This window comes from Rhinopithecus bieti, unplaced genomic scaffold (assembly GCF_001698545.2).
Source record: "Rhinopithecus bieti isolate Rb0 unplaced genomic scaffold, ASM169854v2 scaffold_81031, whole genome shotgun sequence".
NCBI lineage: Eukaryota > Metazoa > Chordata > Mammalia > Primates > Cercopithecidae > Rhinopithecus > Rhinopithecus bieti.
Genome location: NW_016830217.1, coordinates 522,462 through 547,426, shown reverse-complemented (window position 1 = coordinate 547,426; position 24,965 = coordinate 522,462). Strand labels below are relative to the sequence as shown.

Here is a 24,965-nt window from a genome sequence, read left to right as displayed (position 1 = left end):
TATATATAAATATATATATAATACTGACTTAAAAAATCAAATCCCCGACATACATTTTTTTTAATCTGTGCCAAAAATGTGTTTTCAGAGGAAATCTTATTTTCATATTCAGACTTTGTATTGCCCACTCATTTGTATAAGTGCGCTTCGGTACAGCACGGGTCCTGCTCCCGCGATGTGGAAGTGTCACATGGCACCTGTACAAAAAGACTGGCTAACCCCTCTTCCTATTACCTTGACCTCTTCCCCAACTTCCTAACACTTATTAATTTATGAAACTGTTTTTCTCAGCGCAGTTTTGTTTTGTGTGTCCATTGGATTACAAACTTTATTAAAAAATATAAAACACACCAAGTGTGAATGTGATTGTCACTTGGGTGGGAGGACGAACCATGGGTCCTTGGCTAATGGGAACAGTCAGCCCTTATCACGCTTTTGCTCCCCATGCCAAGTCTGTACATGGGAACTATTTCCCTTCTGCCTCCTAGTCACTCCTCCCCAAGGATAATTTTATCTTGTACAAAGGAGATTTTTGTCACGGACACTGAACCATTTCTCACAGGTCCTAACTGGTTCTTAGGTAATGTGGAAGGCACTTCCAATTTTGATACAGAATATAATCACGCCCCATGCCATCTCAGAAACATCTTAGCAAGCTTTGGTTTCTTGTCTCTTGCCCCCTCTTCCCTTCTTCCAGTGTGAAACAGGCTGGCTCCTGCAGAGGCATTGGCCTGCTGGGGCCCCTTGGGACTCATATGATCCTGTATCTGCCTCTAGACAGGAAGATGGGAGTTGTGGACGGGCTTCCCCTGCAGCTGGATCCTCTACAAGCTGTGGAGTTGGGGCAGGGACATGGGGACTACGAAGTTGGTGGTCTCACTTGCAATACCAATGGGCTCCTACAAATGGGCCTGTCCTGGTGTTGAGAAGATGGTATCCCCCTCTGAACGGTGGACCACAGGTGCCGGGGCCAACTGTAGGAAGGGAGTCGAGATGGTACCTCCTGACTCCTTGCTGAGAGGAGTGAGAAAGCTGCTCCACCAGCTCCCTACCTCCCCATCAAAGCCCCCGGCTGCTCCTTCCTGTCCCTCTGGGCCCCCAGCCTGGTGGCAGAGATGCCATCTTTTGAACCTTCCCAAAAGATGATGGCACTGGCTTGGCCTTAGTCCTCAGGCCAGGTAACTCTGAAGCAAGTGTGGCATCCATCTGCTCCCCTAGGCCCATCAGAGCCAGGGCAGTGGCCTGGGCCTGGCACTCTCCTTGGCTTACCTGACCACTCTGGCTGGAAGGACCCCTGAGCCAAGCCTGGCAGCAGTGGCCTGTAAGCCAGGCTTGCTCTGGGTTGCCTGTGCCCTGGTAAGCAGTTGGTGGCCACCCCTGCTGGTCCCTTCCCCAACTTCCCAACCTCTCCCCAACCTGGGCAGAAGGGGAGCAGGGTCATAGCTGTGGGGCGAGGGGAGGCCAGGCTGTAAAGATGAGCAGGTGAGAAGCCTCCAAACAAGATGGGATGAGGGCATGGGGCACATGGTGCCGAGGTCTCTCCAGCCTGAGTGTACTGCCCACTCCTCAACTTGGGGCAAAGCAGCCAGCCTGGCTCTGGTTGTAGTTGCATTCAGCAAGAGGGACGGGCTGACTTTCCCAGGAAGGCTGGTCCCTGGGTGGTACAGCCTTTCTGTGGCATCAGTTCTAGCTGCCAGCTCCCCACCCACCCCACAGGGACCTATAGGCAGCATTAGAAAATAATCCAATTTATTCTCTCTAGGGAAGAGGCCACCCTTCCCGGTTCCAGGGTGCCATCCATCCTTAAATAAACAGTCAGGAGAAGGGCCGCCAGCTCACTCGGCAGGCGGCGGACATTCAGGAGCTGTAGGGGAGGTCTCTGCCAGTGCGGGCTGGCCCTCAGCCCCATCCCGAGGGCGGAAGACCAGCTCCCCAGCCTGCAGCACCTGCCCGGCAGGCCACGTGCCACCTGGCCCATACTGCTGGTAGAAGTCCGCGTCTGTCTGGAACATGACCAGTGCTTGGGCTGTGTGGATTCGCACGTGCTGAGCCAGGCTGTTGGCATCCAGAAACTTGTCCCCACAGGAGTCACAGGCATAGAGGATGTGAGTGTTGGGGTCTGTGGAGGTGGGACAGCAGTCAGAGTGGGAAGAACCCCGGGCTCTGCCCACATTCACACGCAGGTGGCCCCCCTCACCTTCCTCCTGCACTTGCTTCACAGCTTTGCTGATCTCGGCCTTCAGGACTTCCGTCTCATCGGCTGTCACTGCAGCTCCCACCGGCACCACTGCGGGCAGAGTCGCAGGGCCTAAGGTGAAGGCACGGGCACTGCCCCATCATCGCCACCCTGGCAGCAAGCTGCCTGTGACTTCCCTCTGCTGCCCACAGCCCGCACCTGTGAGCTGAGTGACGGCTGTCGCTGCCAGTGCCTCAGTGGCCAGCGTGACCATGTCATCCACAGTGACCACGCTGACCTCACTGCCCTCCTCGGGCTCCAGGATCTTGATGCCTGCCTTGCCCTGGTGCACCGTCTTCACGTGGGAGCGCAGGTTGTCTACCCGGTTGAAGCCACGCCCGCACTTATCACACAGGTAAGGCTTCTCTCCTGGGGGAGCAAGGTTCTCTCTTGGGTTTGGGGAAGGGGCTACAGGGGTGGGGTGGGAGGCCCTCAATAACTCATTTGCTCAGCAAGCCTGTCTTTTACAGCAGGAGGTGCTCTGGGGCAGCCACCAGAGCTGCACAGGTACCTCTAGTGACACTGGCACCTCTGGAAGCTCTAGGAAAATGGAGTCCTCGTTTGAACGGAATTGCCTTCAAGGCCACCTGCAGCAAGAGCTAGCACCCGAGGCTGGGGTCTGGGGTCCCTTCCTTCCCCTGCTCCCCACCTGGCAGCAGGGGCTGGGAAGGAACAGGCATGGCGGAGGCCACAGCTCACCAGTGTGGATGATGATGTGCTTGGAGAGGTCCCCCACATTCACGAAGGCCTTGCTGCACACGCTGCACTTGTGTGGACGGATGTTGTCGTGGTGGCGAATATGATTGGCCAGCTGGCTGGACTGGACAAATCTGTGGGGCCACAGGGAGGGACTCGCATGGAACTGCCCCAACCTGGGCCTCCCGCCTCACCCTCTAGACTTGAAAAGGACCCCTGGGACCAGAGCCTGGGGCGTGGGCAGCAGTTAGCCCAAGTCCCCAGCCAAGCCCCCAGTTTGTCTTCTGAGCCCCCTCACTGTGGGGTGCCTGGGCAATGGGTGTGGGGAGAGGGGGCAGGACCTCTTGCCGCAGCGCTCGCAGACGTAGGGCTTCTCCCCCGTGTGCTGGCGTACGTGGGCGATGAGGGAGCTGGCCTGGGTGAAGGCCTTACCGCACATCACACACTGGCACGGCTTCTCACCTGGGGACCGGGCAGAAGGTGTTGGTGCCTGCTCCTCCCCGTGACCTCCCAGCCCTGGGCATGGCTGCTCACCACCCACCCGTGTGAATGCGGACATGCCGCTGCAGAGCGCCGGGGTCTGCAAACTGTCGCTGGCAGTGGATACACACATAGGGCTTCTCCCCGCTGTGGATCCGAAGGTGCCGCTTCAGGTTCCCTGTGGCGAGACGGAGGGCGAACCTGGCGTGGGGCACCACCGGTGGCCGAGGAGCAGGGGTGTGAGGGCAGCCAGGGCAGCCCTGGCCCTACCTGAGGTGGTGAACTGCTTCCCACACTCTCGGCACTTGAGGGGCCCGTCAGCGATGTGGATCTTCAGGTGGGCCTTCAGGTTCCCTACCTGTGCCCAGGGAGGGGTCAGGGGGGCCACCCCACAGAGCTCGGCCCCGGGCCCCCTCACCTGCCCCTCCCACAAAGGAGCAATCGACTCTCAGTCTTGCCAGGGTCCGTGGAGAGATCCATCTCTCCTGGGTTAGGAGAGGTCCCAGGTGCCAATGGTGAGAGGTAAGCCGCCCCACCCCATTTTTCAGAACCAAACCCCTCCCTGACTCGACGTGCCCTCTGCAGAGCAGCCGGGAGCTCCCCCGTGGGAGTGGCTCTCCCTGGGCCTGTTTCCTGGGTGAACAGGCTGATGAGCTCCTGGAGGCGGGACTGTGCTCCCCACCACCGCCCCACCACGTGGCATGCATGCGGCTGCAACCACCGGGGCTCCCAGGCGCTGGTTCCGGGAGGGGTCCACACACCTGGTTGAACTTCTTGTCGCAGTGTGGGCACTTGTGCTCCTTGTCCGTGTCGTGGGTCTCCAGGTGGCGCATCTTGGAAGTGGGGTCGGAGAAGGAGCGCCCGCAGTAGTCGCACTGGTAGGGCTTCTCGCCGCTGTGCACCAGCTGGTGGCGCTTGAGGTTGCCCGAGGTGGTGAAGAGCTTGCCGCAGTCCTCGCAGCGGTAGCGCGCCTCGCCCGAGTGCCGCTTCTTGTGCAGGTTGAGCAGGCTGATGAGGCGGTAGCTCTTCCCACACTCCTCGCAGCCGTAGGGCTTCAGAGGGCTGCAGGGCCAGAAGGCGACAGGAGGCAGGGCTCGCTGGGGCGTGAAAGGCCGGGCCTGGCAGGGGCCTGGTCAGGAGGCCGGCCTGGGGCAGTACCTGTGCGTCTTCTCATGGGCCTTGCAGGCCGCCGGGTCGGAAAAGGCCTTGCTGCACTCACGGCACGAGAAGGGCTTCTCCCCCGTGTGGATGCGGATGTGCCGCTTGAAGTTCCCCGTGTGCGTGAACTCCTTCCCACAGTCCTGCGGGTGCAGCAGGGAAGCGGGGTGTGAGGGGGCAGCCGGTGGGAGCCCGGAGGGGAGGGAGGCTGGCAGGGAGGGCTGGCCACACTCTCCCGCACCTCGCACTTGTGGATGACGGAGCCGTAGGCCTTGGACTCCGTGCGATCACCGTAGGTGCCTGAGCGCAGGCCCCGGGCCTCGGCGCCGAGCTCCTGCCCCGAGTCTGTGCCCGCTGACTCCTCGTTCTCGTTCTCCTCGGGGGCCTCTCCGTTCTCCAGCTGGGGACCCTCCTCCTTGACCTCAGCTGGCCCTGCGCCCTCCTCCTCTTGCTCCTCTGGCTCCTCTTCCCCTTTCCGGGCGGGCTCCACCTCCATTTCTGCGGAGAGAAGGGCAAGCACGGAGGCGCCTCAGAGGGCGCGGGGACCTCGCAGCCAGGCCTGGGTCTGGACCCCACACACGGCCCTCTGCCTGAGCGCCTGTCACGGGCACCGGCAACATGTGGAAGGGACAGTAAATGGCCCCAGCACTGGCCAAGGAAAGCCCCCGGGGGGCGTGTGAACTGGGTATTTGCTGCCTGGCGGATGCAGGTGGGGGCTCAGCCAGCTGGGGTGGGTGCTGTCGGCCAGCAGGCACTGGAGGGTTGCTGTGGGTGGGAAGACACCCCTGCACGGTGCTCAAAGCTGGGAAGCAGCAGAAGCTCCAGGCCTTTGAAGGACGTGCCTGTGCTCACAGACACACGGCTAGCATGGCCAGCCAAGGAACGACCTCGAGACTCAAGAACATGCGAAGACCAAGGTGTCCCAAAGCTGAAGTGCATGGTGACTCCAAGTGGGACTGGCTGGAGGCAGGAGGAGAGAGGGAGGCCCCAGTGCGCAGTGGAGGCAGGGCCCTGGGAGGATGCACCAGGGAGAGCCTGGTCCTGGCTGGGCGGGGCTACCTTGCTCCGAGCTCTCGGACAAAGCAGCCTCAGCTTCTGCGGCAGCCATGCCACTAGTGGGGTCTGGCTTGAGCTCCACAGGCGGCGGCTCCCGGGGCGCATCGGCTTTCTCTGTCTGCTCTGCACCTGGGTGGAGGAAGCACCAGAGACTGGATTGCTACCCTCTCCCCAGGGGTGGGATACCTTTCCTGGACCAGCCAGTTGGTGGTGGCTGTGTATGGCCCAGGAGGGGAGGCCCCAGCACACCCTTAGCTGAGGCTGTTGTGTCTGCTCTGAAACAGAACCCCTGGGACACACAATAGGTCATTCTGGGTAACACAAGCTCAAGAGGTGCAGGTGCCCATGCCACCTGCCCCAAGGCAGCCCTCACTACCCTGTGCCCAGGCCGCTGGGAGGTGACAGGGCAGCCAGCTGGGTCCTTGGCATCTGACTCACCGCTGGCTGTGCTCTGGGCCTGACCGCCACGCTCCTCCTTGAGGTCCCTGCTGGGGCCTGTGGGTGCGCTGCGTCCTGCCTGCTCCAGCCTGCTCAGCATGCTGGTGGCCGCCTTCTCCTCTTTAGCTGTCTTGTCCCCTCCTGGAGATGGTACAGGGCAGACCTGCCGTTTCCCATCAAGTGCCCGCCATTTGGAGGTATGAGGTGGCCCAGAACTTGCTAGGTCTTCCTCGTCCTCCCTAGGGTACCTCTAAGTAGTGGTTTGCTGATTTGTTCATTCACCAAATTATTCACAGGGCACCCACTCCATGTCAGCTGATGGCTGGGCAGTGGGAATACAACAGTGATGGTTCCTGCTTGTGTGGGATATGCAGACCTCATGTGTGCACTAATGGAGCTGATCAGAGGTCAGTACTAGGAAAGGGAGGAATGTGGCCTCTGGAAGTCTACAGCAAGGCACCTGGCCCATAGTGGGCATCTGAGGTCTTTATCTTAGCAGCTAAGGGGAGTGGAAGGAGGGGCTCAGGAGAATAGACCCACAGGAGGGTTTAGGAGCAAACCCTGCCCATGTGCAAAGGCAATGAACCAGGCACGGCTCCCGGGTGCTCTGCAGGGGCACCCATGTGCAAAGGCACTGAACCAGGCACGGCTCCCGGGTGCTCTGCAGGGGAAAGGCAGGCAGAGAGGCCACCCTCAGACCTGAGGCAAACTCTCGCCAGCACCCACAACCGAGTCAGGGCCAGATGAGGAAACTGAGACCCAGAAAGTCAGAGGCAGAGCCCACGTCAAGAGCCAAGGTCTCTGGCCATCTGCTTGGGAGCAGCTGCCAATAACCCACCTTCTGTGGCCAAGGCCTCTGCATTTCCCCCAGGGCTGGTAGCCGGCTCGGCAAGTGACTTGAGGGCATGGCAGGCTGTGATGATGTCCTGCATTTGGAGGAAGGTGGCCACGGCCAGCACATCATCCACGTTCTCAGGGCTCAGGCTCAGCTTGGCCGTGTACATAAACTCCAGCACCTGCCCCAGGCCTGCCGAGGACAGGACAGCTGTCAGAGACCCACCTCAAGATCCGGCACCGGCAGCCTGCCCCACCACTCCACCCAGCAGCAGGACGCAGGGACTTAGGAACAGCTGAGTGGCAAGCCTGCATCGCCCCATCTCCTGTGGGGGGAGGAGGCAGGTAACCTGGAGGATCTCAGCACTGCCAATAGCCCCTGAAAAGAAGTGCTCACTGAGGGTCTCAATGCCTGCCCTGCACAGAGGACAGGTGTGAAACCCTGCACTATACAGACGANTCCGGCACCGGCAGCCTGCCCCACCACTCCACCCAGCAGCAGGACGCAGGGACTTAGGAACAGCTGAGTGGCAAGCCTGCATCGCCCCATCTCCTGTGGGGGGAGGAGGCAGGTAACCTGGAGGATCTCAGCACTGCCAATAGCCCCTGAAAAGAAGTGCTCACTGAGGGTCTCAATGCCTGCCCTGCACAGAGGACAGGTGTGAACACCTGCCCTACACAGAGGACAGGAGGTGTGAATGCCCGCACTGCACAGGGAACAGAAGGTGCGACTGTCCACCCTGCATGGAGGAGGATGGGCTGTGAATGCCACCCATGCATGGAGAAAAGGAGGTGTGAATATGCACCCTGCACAGAGGACGGGGGTATAAACGCCCACTCTGCAAGGAGGACAGTGTGAATGCCTGCCCTGAACGAGGACAGAGGTGTGAATGCCCACCCCGCATCGGGGAGAGATGGTGCGAACACCTGCCCTCCACACCCTCTACTTGGCCGCTACACTTTACCAGCAGAGGACACTCCAACCTGACTTTCATCAGGGCTCTGCTACCAACTCTGTATCTGACTGACCTCCAGGCCAGTCACTGACCTCTTTGGATCTCAGTTTCCACATCTATAAAATGGGAGAATACCCTCTCATGGCATGTCATGCCAGTCTGGGCTGGGAGTCCGAATCCAGGACCAGTTCCTTCCACAACCCCAAGGTCTTCCTGACACTGCTCCCAGCCCCAGGCCCTCCCCATCACCTCTCCCCACACTTCTAGTTAGCACTGGGGTAGATGCTTCAGGACTGACTCTCCCATGGAAAGGGGCCAGAGGGCATAGAGTCTGCCTGCTCTCTGCCCTTCCCAATGAGGCTTTTCCTGTGTTCACTGCGGCCTAGAGCTCATCATGAGCCTTTCCTGCCAGTTCTCCCCTTACCACTCCACTCCCAATCAAGACACGTCCCCGAAAGGTGGAACTTAGTACTGACATGCTCATGGCCTGAAGCCTGTGTGGGAGGCCTGTTGCATCCCACAGCCTGCAGGTGCTGCCCCTGGAGGGCCTAGCATGGCACAGGGCCAGCCATAGCTTCTGGCCCTCAGCAAGCTCAGCCCCAGCCCTGAAGGGGTACCTGCCGCGTTACTGATGTCCAGGTGCACCACGTCCTTCTGGTCCACAAAGAGCATTTTGAAGTACTCGCTGCAGGCCGCCAGCACTGCTTTATGAGCCTTAAAGTGAACACCGTCCACCACAAAGGTGCAGTCACAGAGAAGCCCCAGCTGCCGCTGCTGGTTCAGCTGTTCCAAGACGTGCTGGCTGTGCTGGGGAAAGTCCATGGCTGCAGAAAGCCAAAGGGCGTTGGGGTTAGCATGGAGAAAGGACCTCAGACACACTCAGTCATTCCCAAACTCCCAGGCAAGCATCATGGAGAAGACAGAATTAAAACAAGTGAGGGCATTTCTGCCACAAAAGGGCAATTCACTCCAGATACCCCTTGCAAACCCAACTCAACCAACTGGTGGTTCCTGGATTCCTGGGTTTACTGGCCAGGAAAAGTGGCCCAAACCAAAAAGCATTGGGGCACCAACACGAGGCAGCCGCCTCTGTATCCAGCCTGGTAATCACATGAAAAAGTCAAAAAAGGGAACAAACACAGAACACTGAAATGTGTCATCATTTCAAAAATGAAAAGACATGGTCACTTTAACATTTGTTACAAAAAATGCATGACAATCTCAGAATAAAGGACAGATGTTTCAACTGTTTTCTTTAAGAAAACTTTCCTATCTTGTTATTTTTCTCATTCTCTCATGGACAGGTGAAGACAAGACGGTGTTTCATCAGCCAGCGTTGCAGAACTTGGCCCCTCTCAGGCTCTGCGCATACCCCATCCCCCGCCAAAGCCTAGCTCTCCCTCTCTTTCCTACTCATGGGAACTACCTAGAGTTGCAGTCTTCTGACTCTAGAAACCTGTGTCCTGGTGGCCATCCCAGGAGAAACAACTTTGATCCTGACACCAAGAGCTGCTGACCTGGCCACAACTTCTCTGTCAAGGGCCTCACTTAATGCCTGGAAATCCCACAAGTGAAAATGCTCAGGAAAATTCCACAGCCCGGTGCCGAGCAGTCTTGAACCACACAAGCTGTGACTAAGTAACTATCTAAAACAGCTCTCCCTCCTGTCCCACTACCACCCATAGTCGGCGTCAACATCAGCAATTGTCTAGGGAAAATAAGCAGGCCCTCTTTTCTAGAAAGAACCCATTTCAGAATGTTTGAAGAGAAAAGTCAACACCCACTGTCTGGGGCCACATTAGACATATTCAACTGGGCACGGCTGTCACGCCCTGGCCCAGGATCTGCTAAGGGGTAGTGAGTTCTCTGCCTACTCCTCTTCTCTGAGGCCTGAGTCGGCACGGGGCTGGATCCCTGCTTCTGGGCAGCTGAGAGGGACACTTTGAGGCTCTCTGCCCCCAGTTTCGGCAGCTCTGCCCCAGCTTGGGCGCTCCCCTGTGACATCAGCATCTTGGGGGTGAATCACCGCGGCAGCTTTTGTGGCCATGCATGGCTGTTGGGCTGTGATGAGTCGCAGAGGAAGCCACACCTCTCACACCAGCACAGGTCGGCCTTGAAGGGCGCCAAGGCCCCCTACCATGTGATGTCTGGAAACTTTTCACAAGTGGGGTATCTGCTGAGGTGGGGAAGTGACGCAACAAATAATGGGGTGCATGGCAGTGGCAACAGGCATGAGCCACAGCGCACCAGCCTCCGAGCCACAAGTTTAGCACTGCGGCTGCTGTCGGAGACTCAGAAATGGCCGTTCCCTCCCCCTACACATCTCTGCCCCAGCTTCGGCTCTCCCAGTGACATTCCTAAATGGCTGTGGCTAGAGCCCTAAGTTTAAGCACTGGAGAGCCAGGGCCAGCTCCGAAATCAGGAGGTAAGGCCCTGGGGCAGCTGGCCCCGCACCAAAGCCAAGTGGCTGGCAGCAGCCCACGGCCACCTGGAGCACAGCATAGAGGCCTTTCTTTCCTGTCCTCAGTCCCTGGAAGCAGCAGGTTCCCATCTGTGACCTGAAGGAACACAAGGGAGAATTGTGGCTGTGCTGCTCCTATGCACTGGACGTGGGGAGGCACCAATGTCCAGCTTGTGGATCAAGACTTCAAGGGCACAAAGGGCAATGAGGGTGCAGAAGGAACCAAAGGTAGGGGCGAGGTGGGCCCAGGCCACGTCAACCCTAGAGCTGTCTTCTCCTGGCTGTGGAAAAGGTCACGCGAGCACACAGGTGTGTGGGTGGCAAGCCCTGGGTCTCAATTGCTAGTCACCCCCTACATACCCAGGAGCCCCAAGTACAGAAGAGGGGAATACCAGGGCCCACACAGGGTAAAATCCTCAACCGGCTTCAGAAGCAGCCCATCTGGAATTTGCAAGTGAGGCCCAACCCTTCTCTCCTGGCTGTGTGCCCGGCTTCCTCACCTTCCCCAGGAGCCAACCTGAAATTTAAGCCACCCAGGTGCTAAAACAACCTGGGGAGCATCAGCTGAACCCCCAGAGGTACAGACAACCCTCTAGCAGGAAAACCATCTGACCTGCCAGGAAGAGACAAGTGAGAAGACTCCTAGCCAAGGGGAGGGACAGGATCAATCCACCTGTCTGGGCCCAAGTCTGGGATGAGCCTCCCTGTGGCCATGTGCCCTGGGGCTTCCTGGCAAGCACAGCCCCGCCCAGCCATACAGCTGTCCTGGGACTGGATGGATGGATGGATGGATGGATGGATGGATGGATAAGCTCAATAGATTAGATAAGACACATTTGCTAGATAATAAAATAGTAAAGGCCCTGAGGACATACCACCACCGGCCAAGAGAGCAGCTGTGTGCCCATGAGCAACGTTCACTTTTCCAATGCAAGATGCCCACCCAGAAGTGGGCTCCTCCCACACATGGGTGTTAGGAGGAGAAACAGAGGCGTCTGTAATCCTCTGAGGCCGCTCCAACAGAGACATGCACCAAAAGGGAAGAAAACAGGAGAAATGATAAAAGGTAGGGAGGAAGAAGTGAAGATGGGCAAAGTAAGGGAAGGAAAGGAGAGGGGAAGGAAGTAAGGGAGAGAGGGAGGGAGGGAGAGAGGGAGGGAGGGAGGGAGGGGCCCTGTACCCACAGAGAGATCAGCGGCAGCTGAAATGCACTTACTAGTACGATCTGGGACTGGCCTCCCAGGGGTGCAAGAGCAGCTCGAGGGGGCCGGGGGGGGGACCAAGTGCTAAATGGTGTCACCCACAGAACTGTGTCACCGTGGACTTTACAACCCGAGCCCCACCCTCATGGGGCAAGTGGAGATCAGGGTCCCCCAGGCTGTTCCCCAGCCGGGAAGCTCGAACAGCCCCTCTCTCAAGGTCCGTGGTGAGATGGGAGGTATGGCCAGCTGGGTCCTTCCCTCAGAGGGGCTGAGCTAGAACTAGGCAGTCCTCCACCTCCAACCCACGCGAACTGCTCTGGAGGGATCACCGGCCTGTGTCCTAGTTCCTCTCTTATCTGTTCCTCAGCGACAGGAGCCCAGCAGGATGGCTAAGCTTGGATGGACACAGGAAGAGGGTCTGGGAGCGAAGGGGCGTGCAGGTCCTAGGAGCATATCGCCTCCCAAGTACATGCTAGGACGTGCTGTCTGAGGAGACGTTAACCACAGTAATCAGATCAACAGCCAGCTGCTCCCCATCACCTGTGCGGGCACAGACGGTGAAGAAATACTGTTCCCACCAGGCAGCCTGCCCCCCACCCCACCCCTGGAATACGGTGACCATCACTCAAGCACAAGTGTCAAGGTCTGTGGTCTTTACTTCATCTTGCGTGATGGGCGATAAATACGGGCACTAGTTAAAGCGACTTCTAAGGAAGATCCAAAAACCTTAGACCCACGGAAAACGCCAACAGAACAAGACCACAGAGCCCAGCAGCCCAGAGTCCTCATTTTAGATGCAGACTGACCTGACCACCCCCTCACAAAGTCTTGGCTGCAATCGGGCACCTTTTCCGAACACCTCCAGTCACTCAGTTTTCCTCCCTGACCTCGGGTGTCAGAGCTGGGAGGCTGTCCTGATGACCAAAAGCTTAGCTGGACACAGAGCCCTGGGCTCCCTCACAAGGAATTCACTGAGGAACAAAAAAGTGAGGCACTGAGGACACCTGCAGTGTGAGTCCGGACAAGCACACTGACACAGCGGAACGGACGCAGCAGAACTGACACGGCGGAACAGACGTGGACGATGTAGGGCCCCTCTCAGGATGGCCAGCAATTCTTCCCCTGCCAGGCCACCACGCCTCCCATGGAGAGACGCTGTCTCTTTCCCTTCCATTGGAATCTGGATGGCCCAGTGACGTCTCTGACCATCAGGATGCAGGGACTGTGCCAATTCCAGACCTAACCCTAAAGAAGCCTGGAAGATCCTGCTCTGGCTCCTGGGAACCCAGTCACCGAGCTGGAGGAAAGTCCAGGCTCCCGTGTGAGTGGGAAACACATGGAGGGGCTCTGGGGAGAGGGCACGCGGAGAACAGCAGAGAGGCCTTTGACAGCACCAGCGCTCTGTGGCGAGGGACACACTTCCCTGGACCTCCCAGCCCAGCTGCTCGCTGTTGCACGCACGGCCTCAGCCAACACCTCGGAGCAAGCGACTGCCCGTTCATCCATAAAACGGTAAGAAATACTGACTCACTGATGACTTATGCCACTGGGTTTTGGGGTGGTGTGCTGTGCAGCAAGAGATAGGAGACAGACGGTAAAACTATAAAGAAAAGGAAGTGATTAAGCCAAAGGTTCAGGATGATGGTTCTCCCTGGATGGGGGAGGGTAAGCAGGGGACTTCTGAGATCCTGGAAGAGTTCTCTTTCTTTACTTGGAGGCCCCTGGATTTATTACTTAAACTAAACGTGTATATTTCATGTACATTTACATGAAAACTATTTCAATTTTTTTAAAAAATTATTATTTTTTTGTAAAGGCAGGGTTTCACTATGTTGCCCAGGCTGGTCTCAAACTCCTGAGCGCAAGCAATCTGCCTACCTTGGCCTTCTAAAGTGCTGGGATTACAGGTGTGAGCCACTGCACCCAGTCATTTTTCAAAAATTTTAGTAAGAAAAAGTGAGATTCAGTTGCCAGATTTGATCCAGTCATGGCACGGAGTGTGCAGGCCAAGGCTGGGTTGCTCCCAACCACACTCCTGGCCATGCTCACCAGGGCTGCCTTGAGGCCCAGCATGGCAGCGAGGGTCAGAGGAGCTAAGAGAGCCACCAAGGCTCCTGTGGGTGGGATTGAGAAGGGCTGGCCCCAGAAAGCACAACCCATTGCATCTGTCTTGCAGTTCCAAAGCACCATAGGCTGCTGAGTAAGAAAGGTTTCTGTTTGGGCCATGAAATCCACTCTGGTGCCAAGTTCCACATTGCTGCCTCCACGACGCAGGGATTCCAGTGGCAGCTGAGCCCCGTGGAAGCAGCAGAGCCTCCCGGGACAGGCCAAGCAGGATCTGGATCCGGGTTCCACCAGCCACTCGCAGGTGATCTCCAGCAAAGCTTCTCCAATGGCCAATGCGGCTAAGGGTATGACTTCCTTTGTGACAGGATTAAATTAAGTAACATATGTCAAGGCCCGGTACAGTGCCCGGCACATCGTGAGCATGCAGCAAACTACTGTGACCAGGAAGCACAGATGCACGTGATAGTTCTGTTTTTTTAGGCCAAAGACTTTATCAGATGGTTTCTATATACCCCTTTATGCTGGGCACACTGGGTGTGTTTGAAAACTATGTGGTGACTTGACCTTGTTAAGAGGTTGTAATCATAACCCATTACTCCTAAATGCAATCTGGAAAAATCCCAGAGCACAATTAGCATGAAGAGAGGGAGGAAGTGACGGGAGGGGCACTGAGTGGAGAGACATCTAGAGCTATTGTCTCTGCCAGGAGGCACTTTATATTGAACAACTGTTCTGTTAAACTCCAAGGGTGCTCCAAGGCGAAGGCTGGAGTGCAGGCCCAGAGCGCTAAGTGGCCCCAGAGAGCACAGCTCCATCTCAGAGTCAAATGGACACCTGTCAAACATGAAGTGTTACCCAGGTTATTAGTGTGCACTAAACTACCTGCAGGGTTTCCACACTGCCTCAAAGGGAAGCCATTAAGCCAGGAAGCAACTGGCCTACCATAGGGAGACACTGATCTTCACAAACAACAGTCCCCGGCTCCCAGAATAAGCTGCACCCAGCTATGAGCCTTGTCATGAGCCATCTGGTGTCCAGGTGCTTGAGGAACCTAAGGGCACGTGAGAAGGATCACCATTTGGCTTCCAGTTGCTCAGCATTCTTGATTTTCTAGAAATACAGGTGGATCAACATAAACTTCCAAAGGAGCCAGGTACAATGGCTCACGCCTGTAATCCCAGCACTTTAGGAGGCCAAGGCAGGAGGACTGTGGGAGGTTTGAAACCAGCCTAGGCAACATGGTACAACCCTGTCTCTACAAAAGAAATTAAAAAACTACCTGAGTGTGGTGGCACACACCTGTGGTACCAGCTACTCAGGAGGCTGAGAGAGGAAGATAGATTAAGCCTAGGAGGTCGAGGCTGCAGTGAGCTGTGATTGTGCCACTGCACTCCAGCCTGGGCGATGGAGCAAGACCCTGTCTCAAAAAAACAAATAAAAAACTTCTGGCCAGGCGCGGTGGCTCACACCTATAATCCCAGCACTTTGGGAGGCCAAGGCTGGCGGATCACTTGAGGTCAGGAGTTTGAGGCCAGCCTGGCCAACGTGGCAAAACCCCATTTCTACTAAAAATACAAAAATTAGCCAGGTGTGGTGGTGCGCGTCTATAGTCCCAGCTACTCAAAAGGCTGAGGCAGGAGAATCACTTGAACCCAGGAGGCGGAGGTAACAGTGAGCCAAGATCACACCACTGCACTCCAGCCTGGGTGACAGAGTGAGATTCTGTCTCCAAAAACAAACAAACAAACAAATGAAAACTTCCAAGAAAATGGAAGTTCACACCAGGCCAGGCTTGTGAGCATGAAACCTACCTGCCCAACCCCACCAACCACCCCAGTTTGACAACACATCCCTTTGAGTGCAAGGGATGGCAGAAAAGCAAAGATGAACAAAACCAACCCTGCTGGCACTTTCCTCCTCACCCAGCAAACACCCTTCTTGTATTAAGATGGGATTTCTCAAACTTCTAAAATCACTTTCTCCTTTAGATAAACATATAAATCTTGGCCCCTCCTGACAACCCAATTCTGGTATTTCTACTGGAAAGTGCCCATTCCGAGCTTAAGAATCACTGCTATCTCTACACACTCCCAACAGCCAAGGTTCAGTAGTATTTTCAGAAGTTTGTATGTATGATAAAAAAAAAAACAGATTTTTTAAAATCTTAAACATGTGTAAATACAAAATGAAATTACAATGCTGACTTTGCTTTTCAAACTATACAACTACTGCTATCTTTCAGATTTAGGCCAGGTGCAATGGCTCACACCTGTAATTCTAGTACTTGGGGAGGCCGAGGCTGGAGGATCACTTGAGGCCAGAAACTTGAGACCAGCCTGGGCAACATAGTGAGACCCCATCTCTACAAAATAAAAATTAAAATATTAGCTGGGCGTGAGCTATGACTGCACCACTGCACTCCAGCCTAGGTGACAGAGGGAGACCCTATCAACATCAACAACAAAAGTTTAGCCACACTTTTGAGGGGGCAGACACCCCCCTGCCTGATCCCTGATGGACCCCACTGCTCTAGGACTATCCACGAAAGGGAAGGCTGGCAGGCCCTGAAAAAGAGCTGTCCAGGATTCCAGCAGCCCAGGCCAGCTTAGAATCCACTACGCTGGTATGCGCTCCAGGGACTTGTAAAGCTCAACACGGTAAATTAAGGGGCCTTCCTGCCAAAAAGACAGAATCACGACATGTGGGACTTGGGCAGTACCTGATCATTCCCCAAGGCACATACACCCATTAGCCACAAATACTTCCCGAGTGTCAAGCAACAGCACTGACACTGCCTTAAATGATACAATGTGTCACCCCCTCTCTCCTACCAGTTTAATAAACTCACTGCAAGGTGGGGCTACTTATTTATTCCTTACAGCTGTTTATAGCACGTTACCCAGAACCCTGCTCTCAAGTGGTTACAGATCAAGTGGGGAATAGGCCGGTTGAGAGCAGAGATCCCTGGCCTTTTTGAGAATGACTAACTCAATATCAAAGTATTTCCTAGACCCTTATGAAATGACAGCTGTACTTCTGGTACAACTTGTTAACTGAGAAAATAGACAAAAGCCACTATGAAAAAGTGAATGCCCATTCTATCAATCACAAAGGCATTTGAGCAACAATTCTATGTACATGGATAAGAAATTTCCCCAATATAGAGAAAATCAGTGGGTGATACAGCTGCTCATCGGCTCATAATTATTGATTGCCCTTTAGGGGTGCTCAGCCTATAAATTAGGAAACAGATACATATAGAGAGAAGACTAATGAATTTCACAAACGTCTAATGAGTCTACCTTGTGTCTGTCCTAGGTACTATGTTAGAGCTTCGAACCGAGTGGGGAAGACAGGTAATAAATGGGTATAATAAACAATGGCAGCTACCAAGTACTGTGGAGAAACTAAAGCAAGCTGAGCAGATCGAGAGGCAGGGGCTGTTTACTATTTAAGAAAGGAGGCGGCCGGGTGCAGTGGCTCACGCCTGTAATCCCAGCACTTTGGGAGGCTGAGGCGGGTGGATCACAAGGTCAGGAGTTCAAGACCAGCCTGGCCGACATAGTGAAACCCCATCTCTACTAAAAATAAAAAAAAATTAGCTGGGCATGGTGGTGGGTACCTGTGATCCCAGCTACTCAAGAGGCTGAGGCAGGAGAATTGCTTGAACCTGGGAGGCTGAGGTTGCAGTGAGCTGAGATCGCACCACTGCACTCCAGCCTGGGTGACAGTGAGAGACTCCTTCTCAAAAAAGAAAAAAAAAAAAAAGAAAGAAAGAAAGAAAAAGAAAGGAGGCAAGGGAGACCTCAGAGGAGGTGGCATTTAAGCAAAAACCTGAATGAGGTGTAAGAGTGAGCCAGGCCACGTATGCTCAGGGACCATTACAGACACGAGGAAGAGCAGATGCAAAATCCCTGGGGCGGGCATGACCTTGGCACAGGGGCTGGTGTGTCTGGAGAGGAGGTGGTGTGTGGCACAGCAGCCGGTGTGTCTGGAGAGGAGGAGGTATGTGGCACAGCGGCCGGTGTGTCTGGAGAGGAGGAGGTGTGTGGCACAGGGGCCGGTGTGTCTGGCAGGTGTGTGTGCGCAAGAATGAGAGCAGTGGGGGCTGAGCTCGCCCAGGCTTGCAGGGACACAGCAGACTCTGGATTTCTTCTAAGTGCACTGGGATGCCTTGGGAGTGACGAAGAGTGACAGAAAAGAGCAGAAGAGTGAGGTTCCTAAAAGGCCCCTCTGACTGCAGTGCACAGACAGACGGCAAGAAGGCTTAGTGGGGGCCCCAGTTAGGCTACTACAGTAGTGAAGAGATAGCAGTGGCCTCACCAAGGAGGTAGGAAACAGGTGAGAAGCGGTCAGATTAGGAATACGTTTTGGCAGAGCTGATCAACCAGATGTGTGTTGTGACAGAAGGAAAGGAGTCGAGGATGACACTAAGATCTGTGCCCAGAGACACTGGCCCAGTGGCGGTGCCACTTCCAGACAGGAGGAGGAGTGGCAGGAGGAAATTCCCTGGGGAGAATCTGAGTTCTGTTCTGGCCAATTACAGCTGAGATGTCTTGTAGAGACATCTCAAGACATCTTGTAGAGACGGTAATTAAAGCCACAAGGTGGAACAAGATATCCATGGAAGCAGGTATTGGATAAACAAGAGAAGAAACCAATGGACTCAGAATCCCAGCTCCAAACTTAACACAGTGACCTCAGGCAAGCAATCTCTGAGTTTTAAACTGCTCACCTGTAAAACAGGAAAACCACCATAAATACGAGTGTTCAATGAGACAACAAGCAGATAGGAAGTGTTGCCCAAATACTGGCAAAAGTGGAATTAGATATGACTTCTCTAACACAGCTCTGTGACTGATACACAGTTAAAACAAAAGGAAAATGATGAACTAATAAAACAAAAACAAACCCAAGTGGCCTCTCCCTACAGGGCAGCACAGGGCTCCTGCCAAAGAGGACAGCAGCTGGCCAAAGCCTTGGGAGGGCGGCTGATGGAAGCCAACAGAGCCGCAGCCTGGTCCAGTACGACAAAAAAAAGTGCACAGGTGTTGCTTCTCTCTGGCTGCAGGCTTCCACCGTCAGGCCTTTGCTATGGTGCAGCTTAGGGCAGAAGGCCTGGGAACTCAAGTTCAATATAGAAGGATTCGGGGGTCCAATCTCCATAATTGGTGGGCTGAGGGGATAGTGGAGTGGATGTTTACTTCAAAGTCCACTGCAAAGTGCCCGGGGCCCTGGGATAAGGCTGGCTCTGAGCCCCAGCCCCTCAGCCTTCACTGGGGAAGAAGGACAGTGTGATGAGTGCTGAATGGGTGCTGCCGAGTGCCAGCCTGGGAGGATGTGACCACACCTAAAGACAGACAAAGGCAAGAAAGACATTTGGGCAGGGGACAGCATAAGCAATGACAGCTGAGGGGCCAGGGGGAGAAGGGGGATCATGCCCCAGCACACAAGAGGAAGGAGGGGACAAAGTGATGGGAAACACAGCTGGAGGGCCAGGCTGGGACTAGGCACTTGGGCTGGGACCACCACACCAGGACTCAGTGACAACCTTGGCAGTCAGGAGCCACACTGCACCTTGAAAGGGGGAGATGAAGTCCCACTGGGCTGGATCCTTGGGATGGGAAAAATGGGATGATATCACCCCCAGGTGGCCCTAGAAGGGTTTAGCTGGTGCCAAGAATCCAACACACACATGATTCTTTCTGGCAGACTGCACAAATGACCCTCCCACTAAATACTGTTAAATCCTCTAAAAGTTTTAAGCACCTGTTCTTGGAGTAGCTCAAAGTCTCTTAAAATTTAGTATCTGACCCTTCCCAGTGGAAGGTGGGCCATGCCATCTGTCCAAAACTATAAGCCCAGGCTAAGAATGTATACATCTTACTTATTTTTAAAAGACAACATCCACATTTCTGTAGGGTATACATGAAACTGGTAATGAGAAGCCCCTCTGGGGAGCAGGGGAAGTGGGGAAGGAGCTGAACTTTTCACTATATATCCTTTCTGTATTGTTCACCACTTGTAAACACTATCTATTAAAAACTTAAAACCGAGAAAGCTGAAGAAGAATGGAGAGGAAAAGAGGAGGGGAGGAAGGAAAGAAGGAAGATGGAAGGGAAGGAGGGAGGAGAGGGAGGGAGGAGATGGAGGGAAGGAGAGAGGAGATGGAGGGAAGGAGGGAAGAGAGGGAGAAGAGGGAGGGAAGGGAGGAAGGGAGGTCCCAGCTATCTGGGAGGCTGAGATGGGCGGATCGCCTAAGCCCAGGAGTTCTGAGGCTGCAGCGAGCTATGATCATATCCAGCATAGGCAACAGAGCAAAACTCTGTCAAAAAGTAAAAATAAAAAAGACAGGAAAGAAAGAAAATAAAAGGCTGCAAAGTCAGAGACCTAAGTCTTTTATTTCTATCTACCATAAAATCTTTAAGACATTTTCTACAAGATCTGGTGACTGAAAACTTCTCAAAGGAAAAAATTTCTCATGAGGGAAATGGAAAATTGTGGTAATGTGCACAGAGAATCAATGTATTACTCAGGAAAACAATATGAGCAAAAATTCCTTGAGGGGACGCCCCTAGCACAGCAGCTGGGGCTCTCGTGTTCAAATCCAGAGGAAGCCCCTGGCACGGCGATGAAACTGAAGTCCTTCTCCCTGGGACACACCCACACACAATTCAACATGCAACTGTGCGGGGCTTGCTACTCCCAGGACCCAGTTAAAACACCCCTACCCTGGAATCCAGCCAAAGCTAGTGAAGTGCCTCAGGCAGGAGTACTTGAATCTCTGTACCTCAATTCCTCTTCTGTAAAATAGAGATGATGGCAAAAGTTTCTTCTTCATAAAGCTACTGCTGGCCACCATCATTTTATCATTACACATAAACCCATGCCAGCAAGGCTGATAAATTATAGAAAAATTTGGCTTGAAATTGTTTTAATTTTTTAAAAGAAAAAATATATATAGAAAAAACACAGCCCAATGCTGTCATCCTTGTCCTATCTTCCAAAATGGATGTAAAATCTCATCAGTAATCCAGGCACCCATGAAGTTTCAACCTGAAAAAAGGAAAAGGCCCCACACACTGCAATGCTTACTCCACTTGATAGGAATCAGAATGAAAGGCATAAATGCTTAATACTTGATGGTAACCGCCACCTTCTTTCTACAAAGGACACAAGGACTGCAGAAGCAAAGAGGCTTTCATTGAGGAAGAAGAACGTGACAATCACAAGGGAAGGGCTAGATGCCCCATGATACTCTTGAAGATCAAGAATTCAAGCCAAAAGAAAAAAGCAGGTTAAGTATGAACTGGAAATGGATATAGCTGGACTTCCATGTAGTACAGGCTCTTCAAGTGTGACTGACTTTTTCTGGGTTTGTATCCTCATTAGGATTAGGTAATTGCCAAGGTCCCTTGTAGTGATAAGATGTAATACATGCTTCAGCCTGGGCAACATAGCGAGACCCCATCTCCACAAAAAAATACAAAAACTAGCCAGGTGTGCTGGTGCATGCCTGTGGTCCCAGCTACTTGGGAGGCTGAGGCGGGAGGATCACCTAAGCCCACAAGGTCGAGGCTGCAGTGAGCAGTGATTGCACCACTGCACTCCAGCCTGGGCAACAGAGTGAGACCCCCCCATCTCGGAAAAAAGAAAAAAGATTTAAGAAATGCTGCATAAATGAATGAATGATATCATTAATGAGTGCCATGCATTCGAAGTATAACAGATGCAGTGTGACAATTAAAATGAGGCATTTACCTAGCAGTTAGCAGATTTTTTCCACTTAAAACTTTCCCTACAGTATTATCTTTAAGATTTCCAACTATGAACATGAACTGTATAGGACATGAACACCAACTATGAAATACATATGGCAGAAGCCAACATCAGATTTTATATTTCTTATTCCAAATAGGATTAAGCTAAGATTCTATAAAACTTCACTGGGAAAAAACTCAATGAGTAAGAGAATATTTTAGAGGAATATTTTGGGAATCCCAAAGCCTTAAGTTGGGGCTCAATAATCAGTGGTCAAGACTCAATGTCTCAGTTTCCAGTGATGTTGAAAAACTGCTGGGCTTCTCAATCTGGATGCAGAAGTGCTGTCCTACAGCAGAGTTTTTAGAAGCAGCCCAGTAAGGATTAGGAGAGGCTCAGGGGCACAGGGCTCCCCTTCAACAAACAGTGGGGCTGACCTCCAGCCCCTGAAATCCCTACCGCCTGCGGCTGCGATGAATCAGCAAAGCTGCTCCCAGGCCAAGCCTTGAAACGGAAGGCTTGCAACCCTGGCTGGTTTCCCACCAGCCGCTTTGAAGTGCAAACTTCTGAGAGAAACTTGGAGACCACCCCCAAGTGTGGCCTGGCTCCTGGTCCTAATAAGACCAGGGAAGTGAGAGGAATGGGATGGAGAGGGAGGCACAGCTAGTGATGACGGGGGTGGGGTCCCAGTGGAGAACTATATTTTACTATGTTAATATATATGCTTTATCAGTAAACCGGGAGAGGTGGCTCATGCCTCTAATCTCAGCACTTTGGGAGACGGAGGCAGGAGGATTGCCTGAGCTCAGGAGTTGAAGACCAGCCTGGGCAACATGGTGAGATCCCATCTCTACAAAAAATCCAAAATAATTTAGCCGGGCATGGTGGCATGTGTCTATGGTCCCAGCTACTTGGGAGGCTGAGGTGGAAGGATCACTTGAGCCTGGGAGGTTGAGGCTGCAGTAAGCTGAGATTGTGGCACTGCCGCTCCAGCTTGGGTGACAGTGTGAGACCTTATCTTGAATAAAATAAAAAATAAAATAAAATGAAATAAAAATTGTGAGTCCTGGTAAGAGACTGCGGGTGGAACTGTGCCCTGTGTGCAGAGAGGAAACTCAGCCTTGCTAATAACAGCTCCATCTGCCGAGACTCCAGGGGAGGTTACTGGCAAGAGAAACTCATGGGCTGGTTGTTTCCCGTGCAAACAGACCCTAACCCACAACAGCCATGAAGGGAGTAAGGGCCAGAGCTGCTGTGGTGCCCCACCCACAGTGTTTCACACTTCCATGCGCCTCACCAGTACTCACAGTGATCCTGGGAGGAGGAACTAACACAGCCACCCGCATTGAGCAGATGAGCAAATCACAGTTTAAGAGCTTGTTGCTGACCTAGGTTGCACTGCCCTGCCCACATTCAAGGCCAAGTCCATCATAGTCTGAAAACTGTGCCCTTTCCACTACAGAAAAGGACAAAACTTCTGTGGACAAACACAGAATAGCAGGTTCATCAGATTCTGAGCCTGTACCAAACGGACACATTCTCTGTCATCACAGGCACATAACAATCTCTCTTCCTTATACTAATGAGTGCTCTAAAACATCGTATAAAACTCAGAAGTAGCTGGCTATGGTGGCACATGCCTGTAGTCCCAGCCACTCAAAAGGCTGAAGCAGGAGGATCACTTGCAGCCGGGAGTTCAAGGCTGTAGTGAGCTTTGACTGCACCGATGAACAACCACTGCACTCCAGTCTGAGCAACACAGTGAGACCCTGTTTCTAAAAAAAATTTAAAAAATAAAAAAAATCCAAGGCTGGGCACAGTGGCTCACACTTGTAATCCCAACACTTTGGGAGGCCAAGGTAGACAGATTGCTTGAGCCCCGGAATTTGAGACTACCCTGGACAAGATAGTGAGAACCCATTTCTAAAAAATATATAAATTAATTAATTTTAAAAAGCTCACACAATCCAGAAGTGAACATTACTAAGCAGTAATATATTCAGAGTTTGCTGCTGCCAGATGAAATGCAAAATTAAAACTAGGAAACAACTCCATTTCTGGCAAAGGTACCCTGGCCAATTCTCCTATTGCCAGCAGTCACAAATGCTGAATAAAAAGTATAAGACATCTTTTAAAATGCATCAAAGATTGGGAATGATAGTAAGAGGAATTAAAAATAAATTAAAATATATCAAAGAACTGACAGGTCAGTAAGTAATACGGAGAGGTCAAAACATATCTAAACAAGGGCTGAAGTCCAGAGAGCAAGTGGGACTTTGAGACCGGGTTTCAAGGAAAGACATTTGCAGAACTGGGCAAGATCGAGCCCCACTCTCCACCCCATCCCCAGGGGGAGGTCCCACGGGACCTCGGTGGAAAGAAGACAATATGGAAACAGCCTATATCAAATCTTGGTGCCCAGCGAGGGAGAGAAAAATCTTCCCTGAGAATGTATAATGATTCGCAGTCCCCCAAAAGGACTACAGCCCAAATTTACACCTTATAAAACCCATATTTCAGACAGATGCAAGTGATCCCAGAAAGAAAGTATTAAACGCAAGAAGGAAGGAAGAACAATGAAAATAGTAAATATAAGTGAGCAAACCTAAACAAATGCTGAATAATGATGCTCATAAAAGTTGTAAAAGGACTGGCACAGTGGCTCACACCTCTAATCCTAGCACTTTGGGAGGCCAAGGCAGGAGGTTTGCTTGAGTCCAGGAATTCAAGACCAGCATGTCTTTACCAAAAGAGACCCTGTATTTGCCAAAAAAAAAAAAAAAAAGTGAAAATTAGCAGGGTGTGGTGGCGAGTGCCTGTGGTCCCAGTTACTCGAGAAGCTGAGGCAGGAGGATTGCATAAGCCTAGAAGGTCAAGGCTGCAGTCAGCTGTGATTGTGCCACTGCACTCCAGCCTGGACAACAGAGTGAGACCCTGTCTCTAGAGAGAGAGAGAAAAAAAAAAATGTTTAAAAAGAACTAAAATACACACCTACCGAATAAAAGTGGAAGAGGAAGTGACAGGAATTAAAGTGTTCTCAGATCCTCACTGTTTGAGAGTAAGGTATAAAGACACTGACCACATTTAGACTTTGATAAGTTATATAAATTGAAAGCTATACCACATTTATGGATCAGATGACTCAACATCACAAAAATGTCAACTCTACCCAATTTTATATATTATAAACTCAATGCAATTCTAATAAAACATACCAACAATTGTTACGGCATTTGACATGCATAATCTAACATGACAATGGGGCCAGGCAAGATGGCTCATGCCTGTAATCCCAACATTTTGGGAGGCTGAGGCTAGTCTTGAATTCCTGGGCTCAAGCAGTCCTCCCGCCTCAGCCTCCCAACGCTCAGCTGTTTTTGTCTTTTTTGTAGAGACAGTTTCACCATTATATAAGTTTCACTTATTATATGTATTATAAACTCAATGCAATTCTAATAAAACATACCAACAATTGTTACGGCATTTGACGTGCATAATCTAACATGACGATGGGGCCAGGCAAGATGGCTCATGCCTGTAATCCCAACATTTTGGGAGGCTGAGGCTAGTCTTGAATTCCTGGGCTCAAGCAGTCCTCCCGCCTCAGCCTCCCAAAATGT

The 24,965-nt window shown here is 52.7% G+C and overlaps 1 protein-coding gene across 6 annotated transcripts in view; it reads right to left on the bottom strand.

Annotated features, from left to right (window-relative positions):
* Positions 1-301: 301 nt before the first annotated feature.
* Positions 302-24,965, bottom strand: part of ZBTB17 (zinc finger and BTB domain containing 17) — a 36,034-nt gene continuing 11,370 nt past the window's right edge. For 2 of the 6 annotated variants that reach the window (XM_017865269.1, XM_017865268.1), the window contains 13 exons: positions 8,472-8,678; positions 6,065-6,205; positions 5,630-5,755; positions 4,812-5,068; positions 4,571-4,713; positions 4,174-4,474; positions 3,683-3,770; positions 3,474-3,590; positions 3,274-3,394; positions 2,936-3,066; positions 2,396-2,605; positions 2,198-2,287; positions 302-2,119 (listed from right to left, as the gene is read on the bottom strand). In XM_017865269.1, coding sequence (XP_017720758.1) covers positions 1,836-2,119; positions 2,198-2,287; positions 2,396-2,605; positions 2,936-3,066; positions 3,274-3,394; positions 3,474-3,590; positions 3,683-3,770; positions 4,174-4,474; positions 4,571-4,713; positions 4,812-5,068; positions 5,630-5,755; positions 6,065-6,205; positions 8,472-8,676 — 2,214 coding nt within the window. In that variant the 5' untranslated portion in view covers positions 8,677-8,678 and the 3' untranslated portion in view covers positions 302-1,835. Of the gene's footprint in view, positions 2,120-2,197; positions 2,288-2,395; positions 2,606-2,935; positions 3,067-3,273; positions 3,395-3,473; positions 3,591-3,682; positions 3,771-4,173; positions 4,475-4,570; positions 4,714-4,811; positions 5,069-5,629; positions 5,756-6,064; positions 6,228-6,902; positions 7,092-8,471; positions 8,679-24,965 lie in introns of all 6 variants that reach the window. The other 4 variants (XM_017865271.1, XM_017865265.1, XM_017865266.1 and 1 more) reach the window with 4 other exon arrangements.